Genomic DNA, 25,480 nt, shown 5'->3' with positions numbered 1-25,480 from the left:
GATTGCCAATGTTTAGGTTCTGGGTCAAGGACAGTTGTTATTGTTTAACAGTAATTTAATAGCCAGTATTTTCAATATTTTTAACAAGTTACAGCAAGTCACTGTCATAATTAGAATTCATACCATGCAATAATCATTTTAGGTGGTGAAACAAAGAAATCAACCTGAAAGTCTAAAGTGAAAAAATACACACTTTTTTTTAAAGGTGGAAAAACCTCTTCATTAAAGAGCCTTTTAGTAGCCCAGTGTAGTTTTTGACTTAGATGAAGCCTCAGTGCGCATCATGTATTATCTTTGAACTTCCCTGAGGTACTGCTGTTTGAAGAAACACAAACCTACTCCCCCACATTTTGGGTTTGTAAAATTAATCCTTTGCATATGAATCAACATACTTGGATCAAAATCTATTTGATGAAAATCCTTGTCAATTCACTGTCTTAGTATTTATTTCTATTCTGCTTTGCACTAGAGAGTTCTAAACATGATTTTACAAAGCACCACATTTAAATGCAACAGACGCTACTCACCGTTCCCACCAGTGGATAAATAAAGCCAGCTCCAATACTGGCTCTTACGTCGCTGATAGGCAGAATGAACCCAGTGGGAACACCTTTCTTCTCAGGCATGTGGGAGAGGGACAGGTGAGTTTTTGCCATACAAATGGGCAAATTCCCAAATCCCTGACAAAAAAAGAAATGAGAAAGACACAATGTCTCTATACCACACTGTAACAACAGCAGCCTCTTCTCCAAGATCCTGCACACTGTACAATAAACAAAGCTAAATTTTATTACCAGTATACATTGCTGGGTTCTAGGAATAAGTCTTTGGCTTAAGCTTCAGTAGGTTGTGGCAAGATGTTATATGTATACATCTTAATTAATAATAGTTTATTAAATGCCTTTTTCAAAGCCCAGTACAAATCAGAAAGAGAGTAATTGCAACATCCCATCCAGTAACTCAACAATTGGCAGCTTGACAGCCAAATCAATAAACAAATATTAACTATTGAGACAAGCCAAACACAACTGGATATGCTTAAAATGGTGTCCTGTGATATGACTGAACGTATATACATCCACAATTAAAATAAAAGAAAGATTAACCTAGGAACTGCTGACATTAATTAGAGTAGGGTGGGATAACAAGTCCTTCCACTAACCCAGCAACAAAATAAAAAGTTGTTTAAACCATTTTAAAAGCCATCAAATTTTCACAGGGATGAAGGGAAGGAGGGGGTTGAGACCAGAGTCTCAGGGCCTGGAGACTGTGACCTTGGAGTGAGGAACAGAGAGAGAGGTCTCTTAAGGTAGCGTAAGGAACAAAGAGAACTGCAGGAAGAATTCAGGGCAACCTCAGGAAGCCCGTGTGTGAGGCCAGAGGGCCCTAAAGATAAGCATCAGCAATAGGCTCTGGTTTGAATAGGGAGCCACCATAGACCCCTGTGGAATGATGAGATGTGAAAATGGCCAGCGGACCTTTCTAGTCATTTAACCGGGAGCCTTTCCCCCCTCATCCATGTGCACATCCATGATTGCAGGGGCCTGGCCTGCAGCACATGTTTGCAGCCAGCAGCATCCTGATCCAGGCAGACCTTGGTGATATTAATAAACAAGTCACTGAAAGGGCCAGCAGTAGTAGACTTTATAGCAGTGTTTCTCAACCTTGGCAACTTTAAGATGTGTGGACTTCACCTCCCAGAATTCCCCAGCCAGCATGAAGTCCACTCATCTTAAAGTTGCCAAGGTTGAGAAACATTGTTCTATTGGATGGGAAAGGCAGAAAAAGTTAAAGGCAGATATAGAAAGACTGGGCCCTGGCATTTAGCAAAGCAGCATTACAGTTTGGGCAGTTTTGTTCAAAGAGATATATAAATTTAAAAATAGGAATGACACCCATGATATATCTGTTTGCATATATTCTTGTTTTACCTGTTGAGTGTAACGATTTATTTGAGACTGTGCTAAAGGAGAGAGCTCTATATCCTGAGCTCCATAGATCTTCTGAGCTATGATTCTTATTTTTTCAACTATGGGAAGCTGTGGAAAAAAAACACAGGATGACAGAATGTTAATTTCAAGAGTCCCAAGGTATTTTCCTTCATATAAGGATTGCTTGGCTCTCATCTGAAGTTAATTTAGCACTAAACATTAAAGTTATACATTGTTTCCTAAACAAATAATATGAAGTGATAGAGAAGATAGCTTCTATCGCCTTCCATTCAGAAATCATCCCCAACACCATCATCCCTACAATATAGACAGAGAAAAAATAAGTTTATGTATCTCAGCTTCCAGTAGTCATACATTCTGAGGTGGAAGTCCTTAGACAAACTCTGTATTTCAGAGTTTTGTCTTGCTTATTGAACAAGAAAGGCAACAAAATATGCTGCAGTCACGAACCCAAAACAGTTCCGGTTAAGTCACACAGTACATCCTCATGCATCGTACATACAGTATATACTCATGATAATTGGGAAGGGCTGCTCTCATTTTTTCTGTATGCAAGGTGAATTGTTCTCTCATAAACGATTCACAAAGACAAAGATAAGTCCACATGTCTGGCAGGTACAGCTGTGGGATCAGCACAAGACATACAGATGACCTGCCTTGCATGATTCTTCTTAAGCCCCCAGCTAGAAATATCCATACAACACCTGAAGACGTGCAGTTCCAAGGCAACTTGATGCCCTGGCTGAAGTAAACCAGGCCTGGAAAATTTATCTCAAGCTTAACACAAGCTTCTATTATTGAAGCTATCCTAGAAAACCTCTAACAGCTTACCTCAGAAACAGCTCTCAGGTTTTTTTCCCTTTGCTATTGCAATCAAATGAAAAATATGTTCTTGACTAAAAGATCAATATACTGTTCAATTGCCAGGGTCTATGAAGAAGCATAAGGCCAGACTGATCCTTCATTTTAAAAGCCCCTGCCCTACCCTGCACTTCCCACTCACTCTATAGAAAGTCCTGTCCAAGTCTAAGCCGGAATGTTCCCTAGAAGTCCTAGATTTTCCTGTACAGACTGGCTTGCAACAACTGAAATTCAGTAAGTATGAGGTAATGTTATCTTATCTTTTTCATAATGGAATCATGTATAAAGTTACACTGCTAATTTTTGTACTAGTCACACTGAAGCCTGGAAAGATGTGGGAGAGCAGTGAAAATAAATACAGCTTTGGAAAAAGGACAGAAGGAATGGCAAAAAGATCCTTGCCTACTCTATCTGTACAACAGAATTAAGACACACAGGCCCCCTTGCTAACAGTAGCTACTGCAGCAACATTTCCTTCTATGATTAAGGAGCAGCCATCCCACATGCTTGGAGCAGAGGGCATTTTGCAACAGGATGGCTTTGAAATCAATAGTGCATTGATTGAGTGGTGCCTGGCTTTTGGTGCACCAGCTTTGATTGCTGCATTTACATTGGTCAAACATTTGTGCAATCTCTACAACAAAAAATGCCACGGAAACTAGTGATTCATTGCTTTGGTATCAAATGACAAGGCTTAACCTCATCATTATCCAGTTCAGGAAAGATTCTTATTATCACATTCCTTTATTTTTAACAAACAAGGGAGGAGAAGGGTAATCTTACACCTCACATTAAAGATGAAACAGATTTATCACCCTATGACAATACCAAATAGTTTTTGCCCTTCTCTGCTTCTTATCCATTAACACTGTGATCGTGCTTGTCGTCTCATTGGGCAGCCTGTGTTCCCTTGACCTACAAATCTTAGTATCATGGTTGGTGGTTCAGTGCACGTCCTATGATATTTTAAGCCTCAAAATCTGAGGTGGATGATTGCAGAGAAATGCCAATCAAACCTTCAGAAAGTTGTGATGGCTGGATACTAAAACTTTCCCAGTCTTCTGTTAGAGATAGGAATTATGGAAATTGTAGCCCAACAAATTGGGCTGGGTTCCTTTGCTCCTTAGAACTTAATGGCTCCTAAGAACTATAGTTTAGCAGCCAAAGACACAAACACAATATTTGGTAGGCTTCCAACTATCCCTTGAATTTAGTAGGCAATATCTATCAGAAATGAAAAAATTGTTTTAATAGAAACACTTGCTTTGCTTTAGGGGAAACTAGTCATGCTGATTCCACTATGGCCCTGTACCGTTGTGACCTGTTACTTGTCCTGTTCTCTGCTACAGCTGTTGTTGAATCTCAAAGAAGATAGACAAGTTGACTGAATAAACATGACAGGCTAGTGTTTTAGGATAAGAAGATCTAATACAAAGTTAATTGGGTGCTAATTGCTCTTTCTCCTAAAACTATACAGGTAGTCCTCATTTAACGACTGTTTGTTTAGGGACCATTCAAAGTTACAACAGCACTAAAAATGACTTATTACCAGTGCCCAAAGTTACGACTGTCGCAGTGCCCCCATGGTCACATGATTGTGATCTGGGTGCTTGGCAACCAGCTTGCACTTACAACGGTTGCAGTGTCCTGGGGTCACGTGATCACCATTTCTGATAATCCCAGCCGGCTTCTGGCAAGCCAAATCAATGGGGGACCGCATGACTCGCTTAATGACCATGTGATTCACTTAATGACCACATGATTCACTTAATGACCAGTGATTCGCTTAATGACTGCCACAAAAGGTCATAAAATCGGGTCTGGTCACATGATAATTTGTTTAATGACCACATCGCTTAGCAACCTAAATTCCAGTCCCAATTGTGGTTGCTAAGCAAGGACTACCTATAACCACTATCAGTCTTAAATAGATGCCAGAATTCAGATTATTACTATTGAAGCCATTTTTTTTGCCAGTTCTTATGAGGAGAGCTTTAACTCATTAATTTTATTGAAAAAAATAGAAGAGACATAATACAAAAACAGTAATAAATGCAACCATAATTACAGTAATAGAATCACAGAGTTGGAAGGAAGCATTTAGGCCATTGAATCCAACCTCCTGTTCAGTACAGGAATTCATACTAAAGCATCTCAGACAGATAGCTGTCTAGTTTCCTCTATTAGGTGCCCTAATAGTCTGCAGCTGTGATCCTTGTTTATTTACTTGGTTTTGAAATCAGTAACAATTAGATTTTATGTCAACCAAATCTGATTGTCCATATGACATCATCATTAAAAGCAGATTTTTAAAACAAACAACAGGCTCACTATGACTGTATAATATTCGCCGATCACCCCAATGCAAGGCTATTGAGGAATATAGCTGTAAAGATAAAGCCACCTAAATACTGTAGATGTTTGGCCATCTGAAGACCATAGAGACAAACATGTTTGCCTTCTCCCTTTAATCAGTAGGCAAAATATTTGTGAAATACACCTCCAACTTCAGCTTGGTCTTAGGGATCTGAATATTTTAAAAGCTAGAGCCTAAATCTGACTTACCTGAATATTAAGATGTTGCATTGCTTTTGGAGAGAAAATAACTAATTTAAAAACTTAGTTATTTTTTAAAGATAAATATTGATTTTCTTATTCCTTTGTTTTTGAAACTTATATATATATATTTATATCTAAAGTTAGATAATGACCATCTTACCATTGGTAAAAGCCAACATTTAACCAGTGGTTTGGAATTTACTTACTAAACACAACCTGCATAATCATATATGGAATGACATCTTGGTATAATTTTCTTTCCCCTTTCTCTCTCTCTCTCTCTGTGTGTGTGTGTAATGCTTTCTTAACTGTGGAACCTAACAGGGTTGATATATTTGCTAAATCAAGAAAAGTGCCTTTCACTCATTTTGACTTAACTTGAAAACACAACTGTGTCACTACAGACAACTAAATGAAAGCAATAGCTATAAAAAAGCTTATCAGCTTGGAGAAAAAACTAGAACAAATTTAAGACTTTTCTAAGCTTTACTCTATACGTGGAAATTATAGTAAAAGAGAAGAGCTTAATGAAATCCATACTCTTAAAATTTTTTTGAATAAGCTGCACACTTAACTGCTATGGTTAAATTGGGCAAGATGATGTTACATGCTTGATTTCAGGCTTTTTGGTTAATTCGATAAAAATATAGTAAAGATCTATCAAATGAGATCATGCCTCATGAATGCATTGGATATAATTCCTGGCTGCCTGAAACAGCGGAAGAGTTTGCCATCTTAAAATTAGGCTAAAATGTGACTTTTATTATAATACTTCCCTGTCAATTGTCATTGAAAATGAAGGAAAAGTAATTCAAAACATCCCTCTTAATGTAACTTTTGAGTGCATCCTGGACATGACTGTGCATTAACTTGTAACAAAGGAAAATATTCCATTGCCTGAAACAGCGGAAGAGTTTGCCATCTTAAAATTAGGCTAAAATGTGACTTTTATTATAATACTTCCCTGTCAATTGTCACTGAAAATGAAGGAAAAGTAATTCAAAACATCCCTCTTAATGTAACTTTTGAGTGCATCCTGGGCATGACCGTGCATTAACTTGTAACAAAGGAAAATATTCCATTGCCTATTGTCAGCAAATTCATCTTAGGATTCAGAAATCCTTGTGGCTTCATTATCTACTTAGTGAAATCTCTCTGTCTGTCTGTCTCTCTCATATGAAATGTACCAATCGCTGGCAAAGTAATCATCAAGATGAACAGACTGAAATCTGTATATTGTGTACAACATAAAATATTATACTCTTACAATATACTCTTACAATCATGCCAAATGCTAGGAACCAATGATAGTAGAATCTGGTTACTTTTCCAGCACTGAAAACATACCCGGGCCTTATTGGATAATATTTTTAAATATGACTTTTCTTCTTGCGAGAAGCCAACACTTTGGAGTAATTTTTATTTGAAAATGGCTGGTAATACATTTTTCTGGAAAACATGGGCTCATAATGGAATTATTGCCCTCAATCAGCTATTAAGTAATACTTTTAAAACTTTAAAAGCTCCACAAAAAGAGTATAACTTACCTAGAAAAGCTGAGTGGCAACACACACAGTTAAAACACTACCTACAATATTTGGCACCAGAGATTTTAAAGTTGTTGGAAATGCCATTTATGGAAACTAAAACAACAATTTATTAAAATTGTTAATAAATTTTAAATTTTATTAGATATAAATTTTAAATTTTAAAAGATATCAAAATTAAATCTGGATAATATCTGAGCAATTTGAATAGTGAATTGGAGTATTCTATATTATTCAATTAATGGCTCCAGGTTTTAAAGAAGAGTAGATATTTTTCTAATGACTTAAAAACTCAGCTTGTTTAGCAAAAATCTCTTTAGCATTTATTGGCTTCCTCAAAGAATGTTTTAAAAAGTTTGGCTCTGATGATTAATGGAAAAATGTGCGTATCCCTGACTCTAAATGTGGCTTAATGAAATTTGTTAACTGTCAGTCTTTGAATTGATGCAGAGGCAAGACCAGATTTTACAATTACATATGCTCTAGACTTGATTCATTGTTTAACATTTTAATCAGAATTTAGAAAAAAAATTGAAGGAAGTCATGTAACCTTAGTAGTTCAATATCTATGTAGCTTGCTTGCTTGCTTGCTTGCTTGCTTGCTATCTATCTATCTATCTATCTATCTATCTATCTATCTATCTATCTATCTATCTATCTATCTTTAAATGGGCTTTTATATACACATATATTTTTAAAAAGAGATAATGATGATGATAATATATTAAATTTATATGCCACCTGAGTCCCAGTGACTCTGGGCAGTTTACAATTGTTAAAAATATTTTAAAACAAAGAACAATACAAAAAACCAAAAACAGCACCAGACAAAACAACAACAATGGCAAAGAAAACAAACCCAGAAAGTAACAAAAAGGAGGAAACGGGACTCAGTTGCCCTCACCGAAGGCCTGGGTGAAGAGTCACATCTTCAGGGCCCTTCGAAATACCAGTGGAGGGAGGATTCAAATATCAAGGGGAACCTCATTCCAGTGGGCAGGCACTGTTAAAGAGAAGGTGTGCTTCTGGGGTCCTGAAAGATGGCACTGTTTAATCAGTGGAACCTGGAGAGCACCAATCCTGCCAGATTGAACCGGCAGGGCAGATACTATGGGAGACAGGTGGTCCTTCAAGTAACCAGGCCCTATGCCACATAGGGCTCTATAAGTAGCAACCAGCAGCTTGAATCATACCGGGAAGCAAACTGGCAACCAGTGCAGCTCATGAAGCAGAGGTGTTACATGGGCATACTGAAGGATGCCCATTACTGCCTGCACTGTTGCATTCAGCAGTTGAAGCCTCTGGGTGGTCTTCAAGGGCAGCCCCATGTAGACTGCATTGCAGTAGTCAAGCTGTGAAGTGACCAAGGGCATGACTGTCTGTCTGAAGAACTCCCTGACCTAGGAAATGGTACAACTGGTGCACCAGATGAAGCTGGGCAAAGGGCTTCCAGGCCACAGCTACCACCTGCTCATCAAGCAGGGGCTGTGAGTCCTGGAAGACCCCCAAATTGTGCACCACCCTTGAATGGGGAAGTACCACCCCATCCAAGGTCAAAGATGGAATATCCTCAGATCTGGGGAGTGCAAACACCCACAGCCACTCGGTCTTTGTAGGATTGAGTTGGAGATGGTTTTTCCCCATGCAAACCTGCACAGCCTCCAGGCACTGGGGCAAAAACTGGATAGCCTCACTTGGCCAGCCTGGAGTGAATGATATAATTGGGTATCATCAACATCAACATTTTATTTATTTATTTATTTATTTATTTATTTATGCCTTCGAGTCAGTTTTTCACTCCTGGCAACTGCCTGGACTAGTCCCTGAAGTTTTATTGGCAAGGTTTTTCGGAATTGGTTTGCCCTTGCCCTCTTTCTAGGGCTGAGAGAGAGTGATTGGCCCAAGGTCACCCAGCTGGCTTTGTGCCTAAGCAGGACTAGAACTCACGGTCGCCTGGTCTCTAACCTGATGCCTTAACCACTACACCAAACTGGCTCTCTACTGTTACTGAATATAATACCAAACCCCAAACCGCTGGATGAGATAAGTCAGATATTTATGTGTTTTCCTTTATTACCTTGATTTTTTTAGTTTAATGTAGATTTTTCCATGATTTATTTATTTATTTAGAATATTTATATGGCCACCCACCTTAAGCAAATAACTCTGGGCTGCTAAAAGGACAAAAGTAGTATAAGTGATTAGTTTTTCTCTTCCTTCTATTTTGAATATATCTAAAGCAGCCCTTTCCAGTGCTGACACTGTTTTTTTACTCTATTCAAATGGTTTCTAAAGAAGAATTAGAAGAGCTGCATTGGTGTGGCTCAGGGAAAGTTCACTTCCAGAACTACTGTGTTTCTTCTGTGGTTGCTCTCAGATAACATAAAAAAAATGTATGGTATAAACCCATGAAGCAAGTGAATCATTTTAAGTAATAATAACGATAAAGATAATGATAGTGTTAATAATTCAAGTAAATCCAAAAAGCCATCCAGATCTCTATAAGCCAGTTCAAAGAGAAAAAAGCTGATTAAAAAGAATAGAAGAAACAAGAAATGCTTGGGGCTGTAAAGTCCTCCTCTGATAGCGGAATATTTTATGCTGAATATATCTAAACTTAAAGAACATCTATACAGATAGGTATAACTGCATTAGATTCAAAAGGCCAGTGCTACAACCGAATTGACATTTTGAATTTCAAGCAGTCTCAAAAGGTCATACTAACATTTTAAAAAGAAATCTGCTCACTGGTGGCTTATTATATCAAATTCCAGTTCAAACGGGACTTTTAAAAATAATTGTATAAGTCTTCCAGGAGAACATTCCCTAAACAGAATTATATGCATTGTTGAACTTCAGTGCAGAAGCATTATATTAGGCACATCATCTGGTGTCCTGAATTTTTTTCCTTTGACAATAAGCAAGTTTCTAGCTCTTATACATGTAAAAATAGGCTTGGAAACTTTAACAGCAAGACCTAGTAAAGCTACAGAATCCAGAAGTTCAGCAGCATTTATAGTATAAATCAGTGTTTCTCAACCTTGGGAACTTTAAGATGGGTGGACTTCAACTCCCAGAATTCCCCAGCCAGCATGTCTTTGACCTTCTGCATGTGTAACATGAAAAATCTAGAAAAATAAATAAATGGCAGAAAATCTGTTTCATTTCCATAATTTACACATATTGCAAAGCATAGCTGTCTTTGTAACATACACATTTTGTTACAGAAAACTATACAGAACAATAATAGCGACATAACCAAAGAGAATTCTCTTCATATTTTTGTTCTTCAGATGGGTATAAGTGCAAAGCATTTCACGTGTGCCTATTTTAATAGTTGCAATGAGACAAAGGCAACTTGTTTTCGTTTAATTTCTAAACAGCAAAATAAAAATCATAAGCTACAGTGTATCACAAACATGGACTAATTCACTCAAAACCAAATGTTACTGAAACATATGACCTGGTAATTGGTAATGAGACTGCACTGATTAAAACTAATACTCTAATTTTCATCCACATGAATTTATGGACAGTTTCCAGTTCTCCTTAAGGTTTGTTTATAGAGAGAGATGGGCAACATTTATTAGTTTTTATATAAGGTTCTATACCATCAAAATAAATTCTAGCTGGCACAATTGTCGTATTTCTTAAGGCATTTGAGACTACTCAATGATATTTAACCATTTCTGTCCAGAACAAAAGTGCGTGAGTTGCTGTTTGAGGTTGATTCAAATATTTAAGCATCCAAATATTTATTCCAATTATGCCTGCAGTGGCTTTCTCCAAGCACGAGGGAGCCCTACCAACAAAGCATCGCTAATGTTTTAAAAATGGCAAGGAAGCAGACTAATGAGTTATGCCTCTGTGAGAAGGGAAAAATAAGTGTATTTACTCACTTTCTAAACAAAATTTTAACTAAATCACAGAATCTCTCAGGACAAAGTAACAGGGATTTCATTACTGTTTGCACAGTATACTAAAGAAAAAGTGAATAGACCACTTATAGATGAATGTGACATGACCCCAACTAATGTGAATGGATTTCAGTGACCCAAGTTTGTTGGCAGTTGTATAAACACAACAGTTTACAAACTAAGGATTAAGGAACTGATTTTTTTTTTTTTTTTTTGCTATAACCTGAACGTGCCTGATAAATTCTTTGTGCAGCTCTATGAGATAACATTCTAAGAGTATTTCAAGCCCACAGTAGTTGTGAAAATGAAGGCAAACATAAACAAAAGCAAAATTTGATTTCTTACAGTTATTTAGACATGCTCTAGAATTTACCATGTTGATAGGTATACATGCCAAATAATTTCAGTGTAGCCCTTTGCTTATACTAGGGATTTTGCCTTGTGTCCAAGAGCTGCTAATACGTCATTTCATATATTAATTTGACTTTGAGACAAAGTTTAATATTTTCCGATGTCCATATTTTTTTAAACTGTGTACTATTACATGGAAAACGATGACTGGATTTTCTGTGACCTTCTCACTGCTAAGAGGCTAGTCCTTCAACACTGGAAAGACAAATTTATGGCCCTAATTACTCAGTGGATTGTAGACCTAACATTGCTTGCGACTTATGAATGAGTTGCTTACAGCGGTAGTTTATATATGGATGATTATCATGAGGTAAGGTCATTCTTTATGTTGCGGAAAAAAAAATTACACACACACACACACACACACACACACATTTTTGAGAAGCCTATATGAACATTGTTGCACATTCAAATTTATCTGAAACACTTTCCTTGAGAAAACATGCCTGGTTTATCACTACAGTACACATAACGCAACTGTACAACATTGAAAGCCACACCAAGATATATATAAATTTTTGTTGTGTTGTTTTTTCTTTTGTTATTTTTTTGTATTGCTTCATTAAAGCAATTAAAATATATGGAAAAACTAAATAAATAGCATACATTTTTAAAAAAAACTCTCACTTCTCACCTTGCCCCCGACTTTGAGAGTTACCCTCTAAAAATTATAATTTAGTGTTCTTTGATGCAAGTTTACATGTATGTATAGCAGCCATATTCCTTTTAAATCCCTTAATTTAGGAAATCTGGTATGGCTTTCAATGTTGTACGGTTGATTTATGTGTACTGCTGTGATAAACCAGGCATATTTTCTCAGTGAAAGTGTTTCAGATAAATTTGAATGTGCAACAATGTTCATAGTGCATATGACATAGCGTATTATGGAATTTACATTACATGCAAACTTCCCCCTGCCTCCATAGTTCCGGTGCTTAGCTCTGAGGCTATTCTGAGGAACAATAGACGCCTTCCAAATTTCCTCTGAAGCACAAAGCCTGAGACTAACAGATTAATAGCAATCTAACTTCCACGCATTTTCCCATATGTATGCAGTGTGCTGAAACAGGTTCATTCAAACTGTCAGCTACTGAAGGCATATTCAGAATTTATTGCTCAACTGCACTGCAAGCAAAAACAGCATCAGCTCTTTTAAGAAATACCAACAGCAAAGAACTGTCACTTACATTATTTTAGGGCAAAAACACACATATGAAGGAACTCTTCAGTTTTAAAACCAGGAAGTGCCAATTTCTCAATCCAGTTTAGCTCCAAGGCAGTTATAGCTGGCCCCTCATAACCTTACCAAAGTTTAATCAAATCTACCTTTTAAAAAACTGCCCACAGTTTCACTCCAACAACAGAAAGATTTCAAAATGCAAGAGAGGGAGACCTCATAGTTCAACCCAATGACTTTCTTTTGTATTTGTTGCATAACTTTTGCCACAGGAGATTAATTAATTAATTAAAGTTGAAGTATTTGTTTTCTTATTGCACTAACTGTATTGTGGGATGGATTTATTGGAGTCCACTTGCGATAATCTGTCAATAATAGCCCGGAGTGGTGGGTGAGATTATATATTCTCTTTTGATGCTGCATTTCTCTATAGGCTGTCCAGAAAGGGGCATATGTAGGCTGAAGGACGCATGCAGGCTTAGGGCTGCAGGTTGTCCATCTCTGTTGTTATCACCTCATAGTTGTTTAGATACCACAACCTACTCACACATCTCTACATGCCTCAAATCCGGATGCTTCCTTTCCTTGCTTTCCTCCTTCCTTCCCCATATGGGCCAGAGAAAGAGCCCCGAGTATTCCAGGTGCTGAAAAATCTGCCATCTGGGCATTATTTTCTGCACAAGGGAAACTCAAGAAACGATGTGTGTATGAAGAATAACAACTGAACCACTACATAATATGAGCACTTTCCTGGATGCTTTCAGATTAAAAGAGTTTGGTTAGAGTGAAGTTGACTGTTTTTGTTTTATTAATCTTTAATATCATGGCAGCAAGAATGGGATACACGCACATGCACGCACACACACATTTGTAAAATAGCCTTGAGCCTGGAAATTAGCATTTCCATTTCTAAGTAGGCTGGGAGAAATAATAAATAACCCCCTGTCAGAGGCTCAATGAAACCATCTTATATCTTCCTTACATCTATCGTCAGGCACAGAGCCAAGACAGAACAGAGTTCAAGGTGCTCTGGATTGAGATGGCCTGGTGCTTAAACAACAGCTGATTCAGCACTTTGCAGCTTTCATTTCTTTTTGTTGTCACTTTTCTATTACCCTTTCATAAATCTGTTTGTAATTTCATCCTTTTCTTTTTATTCTACAAGCCATGTGGATCACAGAGAGATTCTTATACTCAAAGCACCCTCCTTAGGCAGATCTGGTTTCATAATACAGGGAATAAAGAGCTCATGAAAGTTTAACTGCAACATGAATCTGCACCTCCACCTGTGGTTTAAAAAAAAAAAAAAGATTTATTTCCATCTAGCAACATCCAGCCACTTCCCACCTGGTGTTTGAGAACATGAAAGAAATAGTTCAGAAAAACAAATAGCTATCACGTGAGGTCTCTTTTGTTCCAGATTCAGTCTGAAATGGTTGTTCTGAATCACAAAAATGGTTTGGGGGAGGAGAGTAAGAACAGGAAAAGGCCATGGGTAGCAGCTGAAAGGAGAGAGGGAAGGGGTTGGGAAGACTTTTGACAGGGCAACTACTCTTTGGAAAAATCACTATTCTCACAAATCTACTTCATTTCAAGACTATGTTCTGATGGTAAACTGGTAGAAACTCAGAGCTTTACAAATGGTTTGTAACCTTTTCCAGACCAATGACTTTTCATGGTGGTCTTCAGAACTGTGTTAGCAGGGCATGATGGGGTTTTGAAATCATTCTGGTGAGAACTTCACTGTGATGAGGGAGCCAAGATTTATGAGATTTATTCAGGATATGGCTGGCTCAAATCTGCCCTGATTGTCTAATGAGGTATTCACACAACTGGCTCTTGCAGTAAATGAAACAAGCAACAAACTTTGGTATTATTTGTTCATTCAAATTCCTTTTACATATCAATAAGATCCACATGAAGCTCTAATAATATTCAATGGCAAAGATATATAAAAATTTGGAAAATACCAAAGGAGGCAAATACTTTTTCAGAGAACTGTATGTTAGCATTAAAGTGTTATTAATTCAGGGCCAATAGAATTAATTTGTCCAAAGATACTGTGCTTGGAAAAAAAGGAAATTAAATATAATCCTGAGTTCTTAAAAAAAATAAATGATTTAGAGAAATTTAATTTAAAAAATTAACAAGTGCTAATGTCTTAATTATGTACTTGTAAGTCCTCCTTGGAAAGTCAATATGGATTTAAAGATGTCTCTTGGTAATCTCCTATTCTGAGTATATGCCATCAAGTTGGTGTTGACTCTTAGCAACCACATATATACATTTTCTCCAGGACAATCTGTACCCAACCTGGTCCTTCAGGTCTTTCAACAGTGTACCCATCTCCACTGTAACTGAGTCCATTCACCTTTTCATCCTCATTTTCTTTCTCCTTCCACCTTTCCAAACGTTAAGGACTTCTTAACAGAGCTAGGTCTTTGCATAATGTATCTGAAATAGGACAATTTGAAGTTGGATATTTGTGCCACGAGTGAGAACTCTGGGTTGATTTCTTTGATGATCCATTTGTTTGTTTTCTTGGCTATCCATACTATTCTCAGAAGTCTTCTCCAACACCAGAGTTCAAAAGCATCAATACTCTGTCATGATTCTTCGAAGTCCAACTTATGCTTTCATAGAGTGTCAAAAAAACCCCCTATTGCTTGCACAAATCTGATATTTGTAGCTATAGACACATCATGGCATCTGAATATCTTTTCCAAGGTCTTCATTACTACTCTACTAAATGCTAATCAGTAGCATATTTCTTGGCTGTTGTTTTCTTTGCTATTGGCAGTCAATCCCAAAAGGTACAAGCTATTTATCACTTCAATATCTTCATTGTCAATTCTAAGGCTGCATCTACTGTCATTAGTTCAGTCTTCTCTGGATTTAAACTTAATCCTATGTTTTTCACTGTGCTGCTTGACTTTCATTACTAGAGCTTCCAAATGATTTGCATTTTCAGCTATCAGAGTAGAGTCATCAGCATAATACAGGTTATTGATGTTTCTTCCTCCAGTTTTGAAACCATGTTCATTTTCTTCCAATCCAGCTTCCCTCAATATATATTCAGCATATAAATTGAATAAATAAGGAGAGAATATACAGCCTTGTCTAGTATCTCCTATCTCCTTATCTCTTATCTAGGCACTCATATGCTGTCCCTCATATGCAGCCTCTTTGAAGAATGCTATTTTACAAAATTCCTAGACTAATTCGAGGTTCAGACTGAAACCACTCTTTGTAGCTAACTCCATGGGAGTTTGCTAAATACAGCAGCAAAAGGATAAAGATGCTGTGGTTCTTCAGAATGAGTGGTCATACTGAGACTTAACTGTGTCAAAAGGTATGTAGGTAGCCCAATCATAGAATGAAAAGAATGGAACAGTTGCGTTCCTCTTTTCCCTCTGAGCCATAGATGATAATATCTGAGTTGAACATGCTTCTCCAAGGCTCATGTGGCATCCCTGTCTCATCATACAAGCGTTGGATAAAAACATTGGGAGCTGATAATGTGACATGAGCTTTCATTAAGTAGTAACATATAAAGTGAAAAGTAAATAACATGAGGGTGGTTTATATTCTCTTATGCACATTTTAGAATAATGCATGAGATGACTGTATTATGTAACTCCATGGAGTTGACAAGAGTGTCAACTACAAATCCCACCAGCAATGAATTTTAAAAACATGTGAAGGAGGCTTATGTGCATACATATTTACATACACAGACTTCTATGAGAGAAGGAATTATTCGTTGGGATTAAGAAGGATAGTACCCTAACCCAATGAGAACAGAGTGGTTACCCCAGTTTTTTGTTTCTTTTTTGCCAATTCTCCACCTAATTGCATCTCTAGGATAATATCATTTACGCTTTTGGAGGGTTGCACAGAAGGCATGTGAGAGGCTGCAGCAGAAAGAGCAGGTGGAAAAGTCTCCAATTCTCTGGAAGAACCCTGCAGACCTCAATCACAGGGCCTCTCATTTTATTTCTTGTGACTGCAGCCCCCCCCCCAAGTTCTGAACAAATGTTATATAGTATTTCACATTACATCTCATATACAAAATTATATTCCTTTGTTGCTATCAAAGAAGGATTTGAAAAAGCGAAAAGTTTCTTTTTGACCTTTGGCAATAGGATGAAGAGGAACGCAAAGGTTTATACGTATCCAAAATATTATACTAAACAGAAACATACTTGTGCTACATGAATGTGGAAAGGGATTTTTAAGATAGTTACTAAGGGTGTGCAAAATGTTTTGAATTCAAACCATTACCAAGCTGAAATGCCCCATTTTGAGATCAAACCAGTTGTTTTACAGTTGAAATGGTCTGTTTCAATCACTATGGAAGTGTTTTAATCTCATAAGAGTGATTTGAACTCAAAATAGAACAGTTTCAAGCTTGAAACACTTCCAGAATAATTAAAGTAACCAATTTCAAACATAAAACAACTGTTTTGAACTGAAAATGAGGCATTCCAAATTCAATACTTGCAATACTTTCCACAACACCTTGCCTTTACATATGATGTGTATATTGAATAGAAGTGACAAGATGGAGAGATAGTAGATTTTAATAGCTGAAGTTGACATGTTCATGAACAAAGCTGAAGCACCTTCATATATTGCTCCACTCTGCTCCAATTGTTTTGGGACTTATAGAAGGGACTTGAGAAATTGTAGATTTTAAACCAACTTTAATTCTCAGCCTAGTTTCATGGCAGCACCTAAATGAATTTGATTATGTTGAAAAATGCAGCCACTATCAGGTTGGGCTAGTACTTGGACGGGAAGCCACAAAGAAATCCCAGGCCAGTACATAAAACTGGGAAATAAAAGAAAAAAATCCAGGAGAAAAGTGGTGGCAAATTACTGCCAAGAAGAAGATACAGGCAGGCCCTTGTAGTCCCCAGGATTTGAGCTTGACTCAAGGGTATCTTTCCCTTTCACCTCTATTAATCTGAATTTTAGAGACTTTGGCTGATTTAAACTAATGCATGTGAAAAATCAGGACACCCTCTTTTCAAAACATTATGTAACTAACTGTAGTTTAAGCAAACATCATAGGCCAGAGTGGCTGGTTTTAAGCAGAAACTCAGAAGAGTGGAGAATAGGATTGCAGAGCCAAAGGGATATGCATCTTCACTGACATAAGCAACGGTATCTCATTAGTATTGGAACAGGGCCTTGATATGATATAAATATAATAAACACAAATACAAATATTTATAGGATGCCCTATGGAACCCCCTTTCCCATGAGGTCTGGCAGACCACTAGCCTTTTAACCTTCCAAAAACACTTAAGACCTGGCTTTTCCCCCAAGCACTGGGATAGGGTGAGATTGGCATGGGTCAAACATGCTGGGGGCTGCATGAGAAAGTTTAGCTTTTTTGTTTTAATGTTTTTATTTCATTGTAGAAAGATATTGTTTTATTTTCAGGTTGTGAGTCACCCAGAATTTGGTTCAAGATGGGCAGCTATATAAATGTATAACATAACATAACATAACATAACATAACATAACATAACATAACATAACATAACATAACATAACATAACATAACATAACATAACATAACATAACATAACATATAGATTTGAGTAAGGCCACTGTAGCATTTTTGCAAATGAAAACCTCCATATTAGGTATTCTTAAAGAAATTAGTGGTGCCATAAGGAACATTAAAAGGTTCTCTTGCCATACCTTGGGTGAGATGTTTATAACAGAACAATGAAAAACAACAGGTAGAAACATTAATGTGAATCCTATAGTTTTGGACCTACAGAGTTCTAAATGTTTCGCATTTTCATAGTCAGATGAAGAACATCTGCATCTACAACAAACTACAAGCAAATATATGATTTCATCAGGAGTAACAGGTACTGCCAGTTTGGTGTAATGGTTAAGGCACCAGCTTAGAAACCGGGCAACTTGTGAGTTGTAGTCCTCCCTTAGGTACAAAGCCAGCTGGGTGACCTTGGGCCAATCGCTCCCTCTCAGCCCTAGGAAGGCGGCAAGGGCAAACCACTTCCAAAAATCTTGCCAAGAAAACTGCAGGGACTTGTCCAGGCAGTCGCTAGGAGTCAGCACTGACTCAGAGCTGTATGCACGGACACGCGCGCGCACACACAATAGGTACTGCTAGATATAATGACTGAATGACTACTTGCATTATCACATGTTGCCTCTTTTGCTTTGTTTTATGCTCTTGCAACCTTGCTTACCTCCAGGTCATAGAGATATCTGAAGTTATTCTGTTGGTTAGCAGCTCTCCTTACAGCTTCAGCCAACTCCATAGATCCTCTGCCCCCCTCTGACCAGTGCCTGCAAGGGACTGCATCAGAAGCTCCAGACTGCTTGGCCATCTCGCAGACTAAATTAATCTCAGCAGGAGAGTCCGTTCTGCCAACAAAATAGTTATTGGATTATTTCATTTGTGATGGTATTCATCAATCACAGTCAGGGTTGGTTTAAGGAATTTGGGAGTTCAATGCAACATCAGGTTTGGAGCCTCCCACCCGGCCCTAGAGTAACACTGCAGATGGACTCCTGCAGAATGAGATGGTGGTGGTGGAGAAGGAAGGACAGTGTGCTTTAGAGGAAATAGCTCTTTCTGCTGACAGAACATTATAGGAACAGAGCAGCACCATTCACTATGCAGGAAAATCCTGCTTAGCAGCTCTGTTAGCCTCTGGGTGGACCTGTGACCTCAAAACCCAACTACATAGACAAGCAGCTATAGCCTCTTCATTTTTATGCCCTCAGCTCAACTGCCTATAGCCTGCTTCTGCCTGCTGATCTGCTTGATAGGAGGCACTTTCTGGGGTAGTTCCATATGCAGTGATCCCTTTAAAGTGGCCCTGATCATATTTACTTAAAGGTTCTCCATGCTGGAATAGGGAGGACAATAGTAGATTTGGGAAGACTAATTCTATTAATAAATATCATTGAATATCTATGCGTATAAACCTTGCACTGTCTCATTTTTAATTCCATGGTAGCTAAGTAGTCCCAGCGAGAGCAAAGTAATTTACGCACATATGATGAGCTCAGATATCTGATGACACCTAAAAATTAGTCATGGCAATAGACATTAGTTTGCTGAAAAGGTCAGAAGCTATCTTTTTTTTCGTCTCCCCCCCTCCATCCTACTGCTTGTAAGAAGTAAACAAAATATAAAAAATAACCCACTCTCCTTAATTCTGGAGAAAGCTTTAATGATAGGAGACGTGGAAGGAAAAAGCAAACCAAGACAACCAGCAGCAAGGTGGGTGGACTCAGTTATAGTGGAGATGGGTACACCATTGGAAGAACTGAAGGACCGGGTTGGGGACAGATTATACTGGAGAAAAATCTATCTTAGTGGTCACTAAGAGTTGACACTGACTTGATGGTACATAACTATAGAAGAATAAAGAATGGCCTTGAAGGACAGGAGAAAGAGTTGCTATCAAGGCAATGATCAGATAAGAGGGGCTTGAGCCTGGGCCAAGAAAATAATGTGAGAAAACATGGGCCATCTCACAGACTAAATTAATCTCAGCAGGACAGTCCATTCTGCCAACAAAATATTATTGGATTACTTTACTTGTGATGGTATTCATCATTCATAGGCAGGGTTCATGTGAACATAAAGTGAGGGAGGGGAAAGCACATTCAGACTTGCAAGATTCTGTTATATTGCAGTTACAATAAAAGTAATCCTGAACTATATAGCATTGGTTTCTTAGTCTGGTCTAACTTGTTGGGCTGACATCAATCAATCAATCAATCAATCTCCCTTATTAAGTTGCTACATACATTCAGTGCTTTAAACTTGGAAGAGAAGGGGCTGTTCAAATTTATTAGGAAAGAACATGCTCCAGTACAGAAGGTATTCTCTGTTCTCATATCCTATATCTGAGTGTTAGCTATAGTTACTTCTTTGTGAGACAGATGTACCCAATTTCAACTTTTTTTCCCCATAAGCTTATCCCCAGGACTTGCCAGGACTGGATATAACTGATGTCTGGCACAAATTAAGATCTGAATTGTTACTTACAGGGTGGGACTTCTTGCCTCAAGTGTCATATAACTTTAAATAGGATTACTGGAATTCACACTTTTATTGCCATTATTATTATTATTATTATTATTATTATTATTATTATTAATAAATTCAGCTTGATTTTCATCAGCTTTTAAAAAGGAACACTACTGTATCAAACTGTATACATTTAGGTGGTTCAACAAAGCAGTAATATTGGTATCCTAATAATAAGAACTGTGCCTGAATGCAAGATTTGCTCTTTTAAGCATTTGGACAGCTATTCTGTACTTTAGAAGATTATCAACACCTGTATAATCAAAAAGAACCTGTAGAACTGGTATTTGACTGGATATGTTCAACAGGTGGCTAGATGAAAGATCTACTCAAGTCTGAAGTCCAGAAATGTACATAGCCAATCAAAGCAGAAGCTCAGCATGTCTTCTCTTTTTGTAGAAAACTCAGAACAAGATAATTGCATAGTTCTAGGATGTTGAAAGCAATATCTATAATGAACACAGGGTTGCAAAAACAAAACAAAATTCTGCATGCATACCTTAAAATAAATGTTCTGTCTTTTTCTACAAGGTGAGTAGTTTATAGGCATTCACTAGCAGCAAAGAACAGCTTCAGGAAAAATGAAAGCAGAACACGAAGAAGAATGCAGTCTCAACCACTTCACTTTTTTGTGTTTTTTTTAAAATTGGGAAATTCCAAACAAGTGATTTGGATATGTAGTTTATCCCTTTTTCAGAAATGGCTTTGAATATAAACTTTAAAATGACAATGATTCATTAAATAAATTGCAAATTTAAGAAAATAAAGAATGTAAAAATAAAGGACTGATGATCAACATATGACATTTTCAGTACATTTCTCATATTACCGAATCTGTTGAAATAAATGTAAGGATTTGAGTATGGATGTCTGCAAGCGAGAAGGGGAAAGGAAGGGCAAGGGCAAGAGACTGAAAATGACAACATGTGTATGATGACATCACCGTACCATGCCGTACCTATTTGCATCAGGCATTGGGATGCAAGAACGTAATGGTGGTACTTGCCCAAAGATGTCATTGCATGTGAGTTTTGGCATCACTGAACTTTGCTGAGGATGCCATTGGTCTTGAGAAAGCACAGAAAGTTGAAAATAGGTTTACGTCAAACTCCTATTCTACAATGATGCCAACTTTGCAATGATTGAAGTTGGCTAGAACTTAGAATTCTACATATATTTGTAAAAAAAATTTTCACTGGGTAAAACTTTGAATCAACATAGAATGTCTACAATATGGTGAGAGCTGAATATCTCCCACATAGTCTGGAAGCTGCTATTGTTTTAGAATCATAGGGTTGGAACGGACCTTGGCGGTCTTATAGTCCAACCTAGTTCTTCTCAGATTCTCTATTTTCTTCCTGTCCCTTGGGTTGCCTCTTCTCCATCACTTCTATTGCCATATCTGTTGCTTGGCTCACCTGCTGGTTTTCATATCCACCACCCGCCCCCGCCCCCGTCAACTCCTTAATGCTGAGATTATATTTTAATGATGTAACACTGGCAGCCAATCTCCAATCCACACACAACCTTTCATAATAGTTAATAAAAATTTGATTTCAGAGGAATAAACATAGGATTGGATATTCACATCTAGTTTAAATGTAAAATATAATTCTCATAGTTTTTTTCTTAGGTGTGTAAAAGACAAATGATTTTACCTGAAAACATTAAGAGCTACAACAACAGGAACCCCAAACTGCTGGGCAATTTCAATTTGTTTCAGCAAATTGCTGCAGCCATCAGACACCAGCTTGAGATTCTGCATGGGGAAGGAAAGAAAACCAACAATAAATAGAAATTTTAAAGAGGAATAAAAATGTTTTATTACTGTGCTTTTAATAAAGAATAGGGATAAGTGCAATGAATTTCTGTCCACCTATGTTACTTAGTTCTTATGTCCAACTACCTTATACCAGTTCTATAGCTTCTACAGAGATGCCTGTCAAACTCCCTATAAAGGAATGAACATGTGTTAAGAGAAACAAGGCATAGGAAATGGAACAGAGATTTCCCATCTCCACCTGAAAGTCTTGTATATTAATTACCCTCTATCCTATAGGTGATGATGATGTTGATAATGATTTGTTAGATTTATATCCTTCTGTTTTCTATAAGTGTCAAGTGGCTTACACAGGGATCTACATTCATTTTATTCCTGTAACAGCAATGTTGTGAAGTAGGTTGGGCTGAGAGACAGTGACTGGCCCAAAGTCACTCAGTTTCCATGGCTGAGGGAACACTTGAATCTGGACTGGAATGTGAAACCTATTCTATTGAAAACTTTTCCAGACTACTGTCTTTCATACTTAAATGAGATTATATTCACTCATAAAGTATACATAACAAAACCTTTAGTGTACTATTGGCTGACCAAGACTGATGAATGAATTTATATCACTGGTCATGTGGACCTGCTGTATGAGATTTTCAGAGCATTTTGAGATCATTCCTGCCTTCAACATTCCTGGGAGCACCACTTAAAAAGTGCATATGCACATGCTCACACTACATTTTTAAAAATTAGTTAGATCAAGGTCTGAGTAAAAAAGGAATGAATGTTGGGATCTGAGTGGAAGAGAAGAAATAGTGTGACTGTGAAAACAGAGAAGAGAAACACTAGCAATGGATTGTGTGCCAACAAGTGTGTGTTTGTGAAAGACAAGAAGTCGTATCCTTTTATCTCTTATTGTTTAAGCAACTCACAACAGCCTTCAGAACCTCTGACTCTGCTATTCTTTTGCCGTTAGAAAACTGATGATATTCAGGAGACTAGTTTGCTTCAATGCCAAATTTAATTCCCATCGTCTTCTTTGTGAAACCCAGAACAATTTACAAGAAAATAATAAGAACAGTTTTAAATAAATGATCATACTAATATCATCAATCCTTAAAAATAATACATACAAAAATTGCAAAAAGCAAATTAAGGTAACAGGCAACCTAAAAGACAGTCTGGTCCTAGAACAGAACAAACATGTCATCAAACATTATCTTTGATCTTAAAGATTATAGCAGGAGGTTAGCCCTATTTTCCTCAGGACAGAATTCCATAACTGGGGTTTGGCCACTGAGAAGATCTCTCCCTTTCAAAGAATTTTAGGCTGGTTTCAGTTCTCCCATTCCTAGTCAAGATGACTGAGCAAGTGGTAAAAAATCAACTCTAAGCGCTCTTAGAAAAAATTGAATATCTGGTTTCAGCCTGGCCATAGCAAAGATGGCTTTGGTTGCCCTGATGTACAATCTTCCATGGAAGGATGACAGGGATAACTTGCTCCTGCTGGTGATACTGCCTATCTTGAAGGTCTTTGATACCATGGAGCATGATGTCCTTTCAGAATGCTTTCTGGAGAAGGAAGTTGGGTGTTATGCTTTTGTTGCAGTTCCTCCCCTACCTCATGGGTAGCATTCAGAAACTAGTGTTGGGAAACTTCTGCTTCACTCCATGGTCAACAGACAGGGATTGTTCTTCTTCCCCCATGCTATTTAACAATTTTATGAGGATGCTGGACATCATCATGAAAGGTTGTGGAGCTGCATGCCATCTCTGTGTAGATAATACCCACCCATACTATCCTTTCCCATCCTTGACAAGTGCACCAAACTCACTGATTGCCCCTGCTTGGACTAGATGTGTTCTCGACAAGAGGTGTAACAGACTGAAATAGAATCCAGACAAATCTGAAGGCTTGATGCTTGGGAGAGCTTTCAATCAATCAATCTGAGGAACCTTTTATTTGTTTACTAAGCTTATATGCTGCTCTAATTATCAACCTGCTCTGAGCAGCTTACAATATGTAAACAAAATTAAAGTAGCAAAAATAGCCCAGAGATAAGCAATATCCATCCATCCATCCATCCATCCATCCATCCATCCATCCATCCATCCATCCATCCATCCATCCCAGAGAAGGCTATTCTTCCCCTCAGGGCACAAGACCACTGTGTGGGGATGATGGTAGACCCAAACTGTTCCAGAGTGCTGAGGTCAGCATGATGGATAGGGGTGCTTATTACTCTCTGGATGATTAATCAACTCCATTCTTTTTGATGAGGGCTAACCTGACTGCCATTACCACATGCTGGTTGCCTCCCAGTCAGACTGTTGCAACATTTCTACATGGGGATGCCCTTGAAGGAAGTATGGAAATTGAAATGGGTCAGGAATGTGGCAGCTAGGCTCCATTTGGACTACCCAGAAGAAGCAAATAACTTCTCTATTGGCTAAGATGCCTTCTTGAAACCAACCAGGGTAAAGCTTTTTAAGTGGCAGCACCAACACTCTGAAATTGTAATGGCATGTGGGAATGACCTTGGGACACAGAAGGAAGAGCCACAGCCTAGACAACATTCTGATAAATGAAATTTGAGTTTGAAAGAGGAAGGGTGGCAAAAGCACCTCAGAAGGGACCCACCCTATTTTTCAGGAGAGTAAAAGTGAAGGAAGGAGGGGTACTTTCAGACTTGCAACATTCTGTTAATGCAACCTTACAATAAAGAGAGCTAGTACTCCTGGGTGTGCTTCTTGTCTGGACTACCTCAAAGGGATAACATCAACCTTACACGGTTCAGTCTATTCAGTCAGCCTCTTCTTTTTAAAGAAAAAAAATCTCAAACTATATTTTTATTTGTTACCTTTCTCCTCATGGCAGCCCTATTTGCTGCCTGTTTTTATTGCTGATATTGTGTGTTTTATGCATGTTAATTGTATATTTAATTTTGTTTTACAACTTTTCTATTTATTATTTTGATGTAAGCATTTTTGCTGTTTGCTTATGATTTTGATAATTTTATGATGGTTGTAGTTTACCTTGGGTGAGTTGTATTAGGTTTTGATATTTTTTTCCTGTTAACTGCTGCAGGCCAGCCTGGGACTGGAAGCTTGTAGTATGTAATTGAACAAAATAAATGAACAAATAAATAAATATTCTCAGCCGTAACACTATGAACTGAACTCTCTTGAA

At 37.7% G+C, this 25,480-nt stretch overlaps 1 protein-coding gene across 1 annotated transcript in view; it reads right to left on the bottom strand.

The window, feature by feature from the left end:
* The window catches only part of MTHFD1L (methylenetetrahydrofolate dehydrogenase (NADP+ dependent) 1 like), a 135,853-nt gene that overhangs the window by 29,464 nt on the left and 80,909 nt on the right, over positions 1 to 25,480 (bottom strand). Inside the window, exons 23-26 of the mRNA XM_088141979.1 lie at positions 22,178 to 22,278; positions 18,661 to 18,838; positions 1,932 to 2,039; positions 528 to 680 (exon numbers count right to left, since the gene is read on the bottom strand). Coding sequence (XP_087998105.1) covers positions 528 to 680; positions 1,932 to 2,039; positions 18,661 to 18,838; positions 22,178 to 22,278 — 540 coding nt within the window. The remainder of the gene's footprint in view (positions 1 to 527; positions 681 to 1,931; positions 2,040 to 18,660; positions 18,839 to 22,177; positions 22,279 to 25,480) is intronic.

Source organism: Python bivittatus, unplaced genomic scaffold (genome assembly GCF_059951505.1).
Source record: "Python bivittatus isolate LINGU-HERP-01145 unplaced genomic scaffold, Pbiv_v1 ctg000020_np1212, whole genome shotgun sequence".
In the NCBI taxonomy this organism is placed as follows: Eukaryota; Metazoa; Chordata; class Lepidosauria; order Squamata; family Pythonidae; genus Python; species Python bivittatus.
The sequence above is the reverse complement of the archived record's forward strand: the minus strand, read 5'-3'. Positions and strand labels throughout refer to the sequence as shown.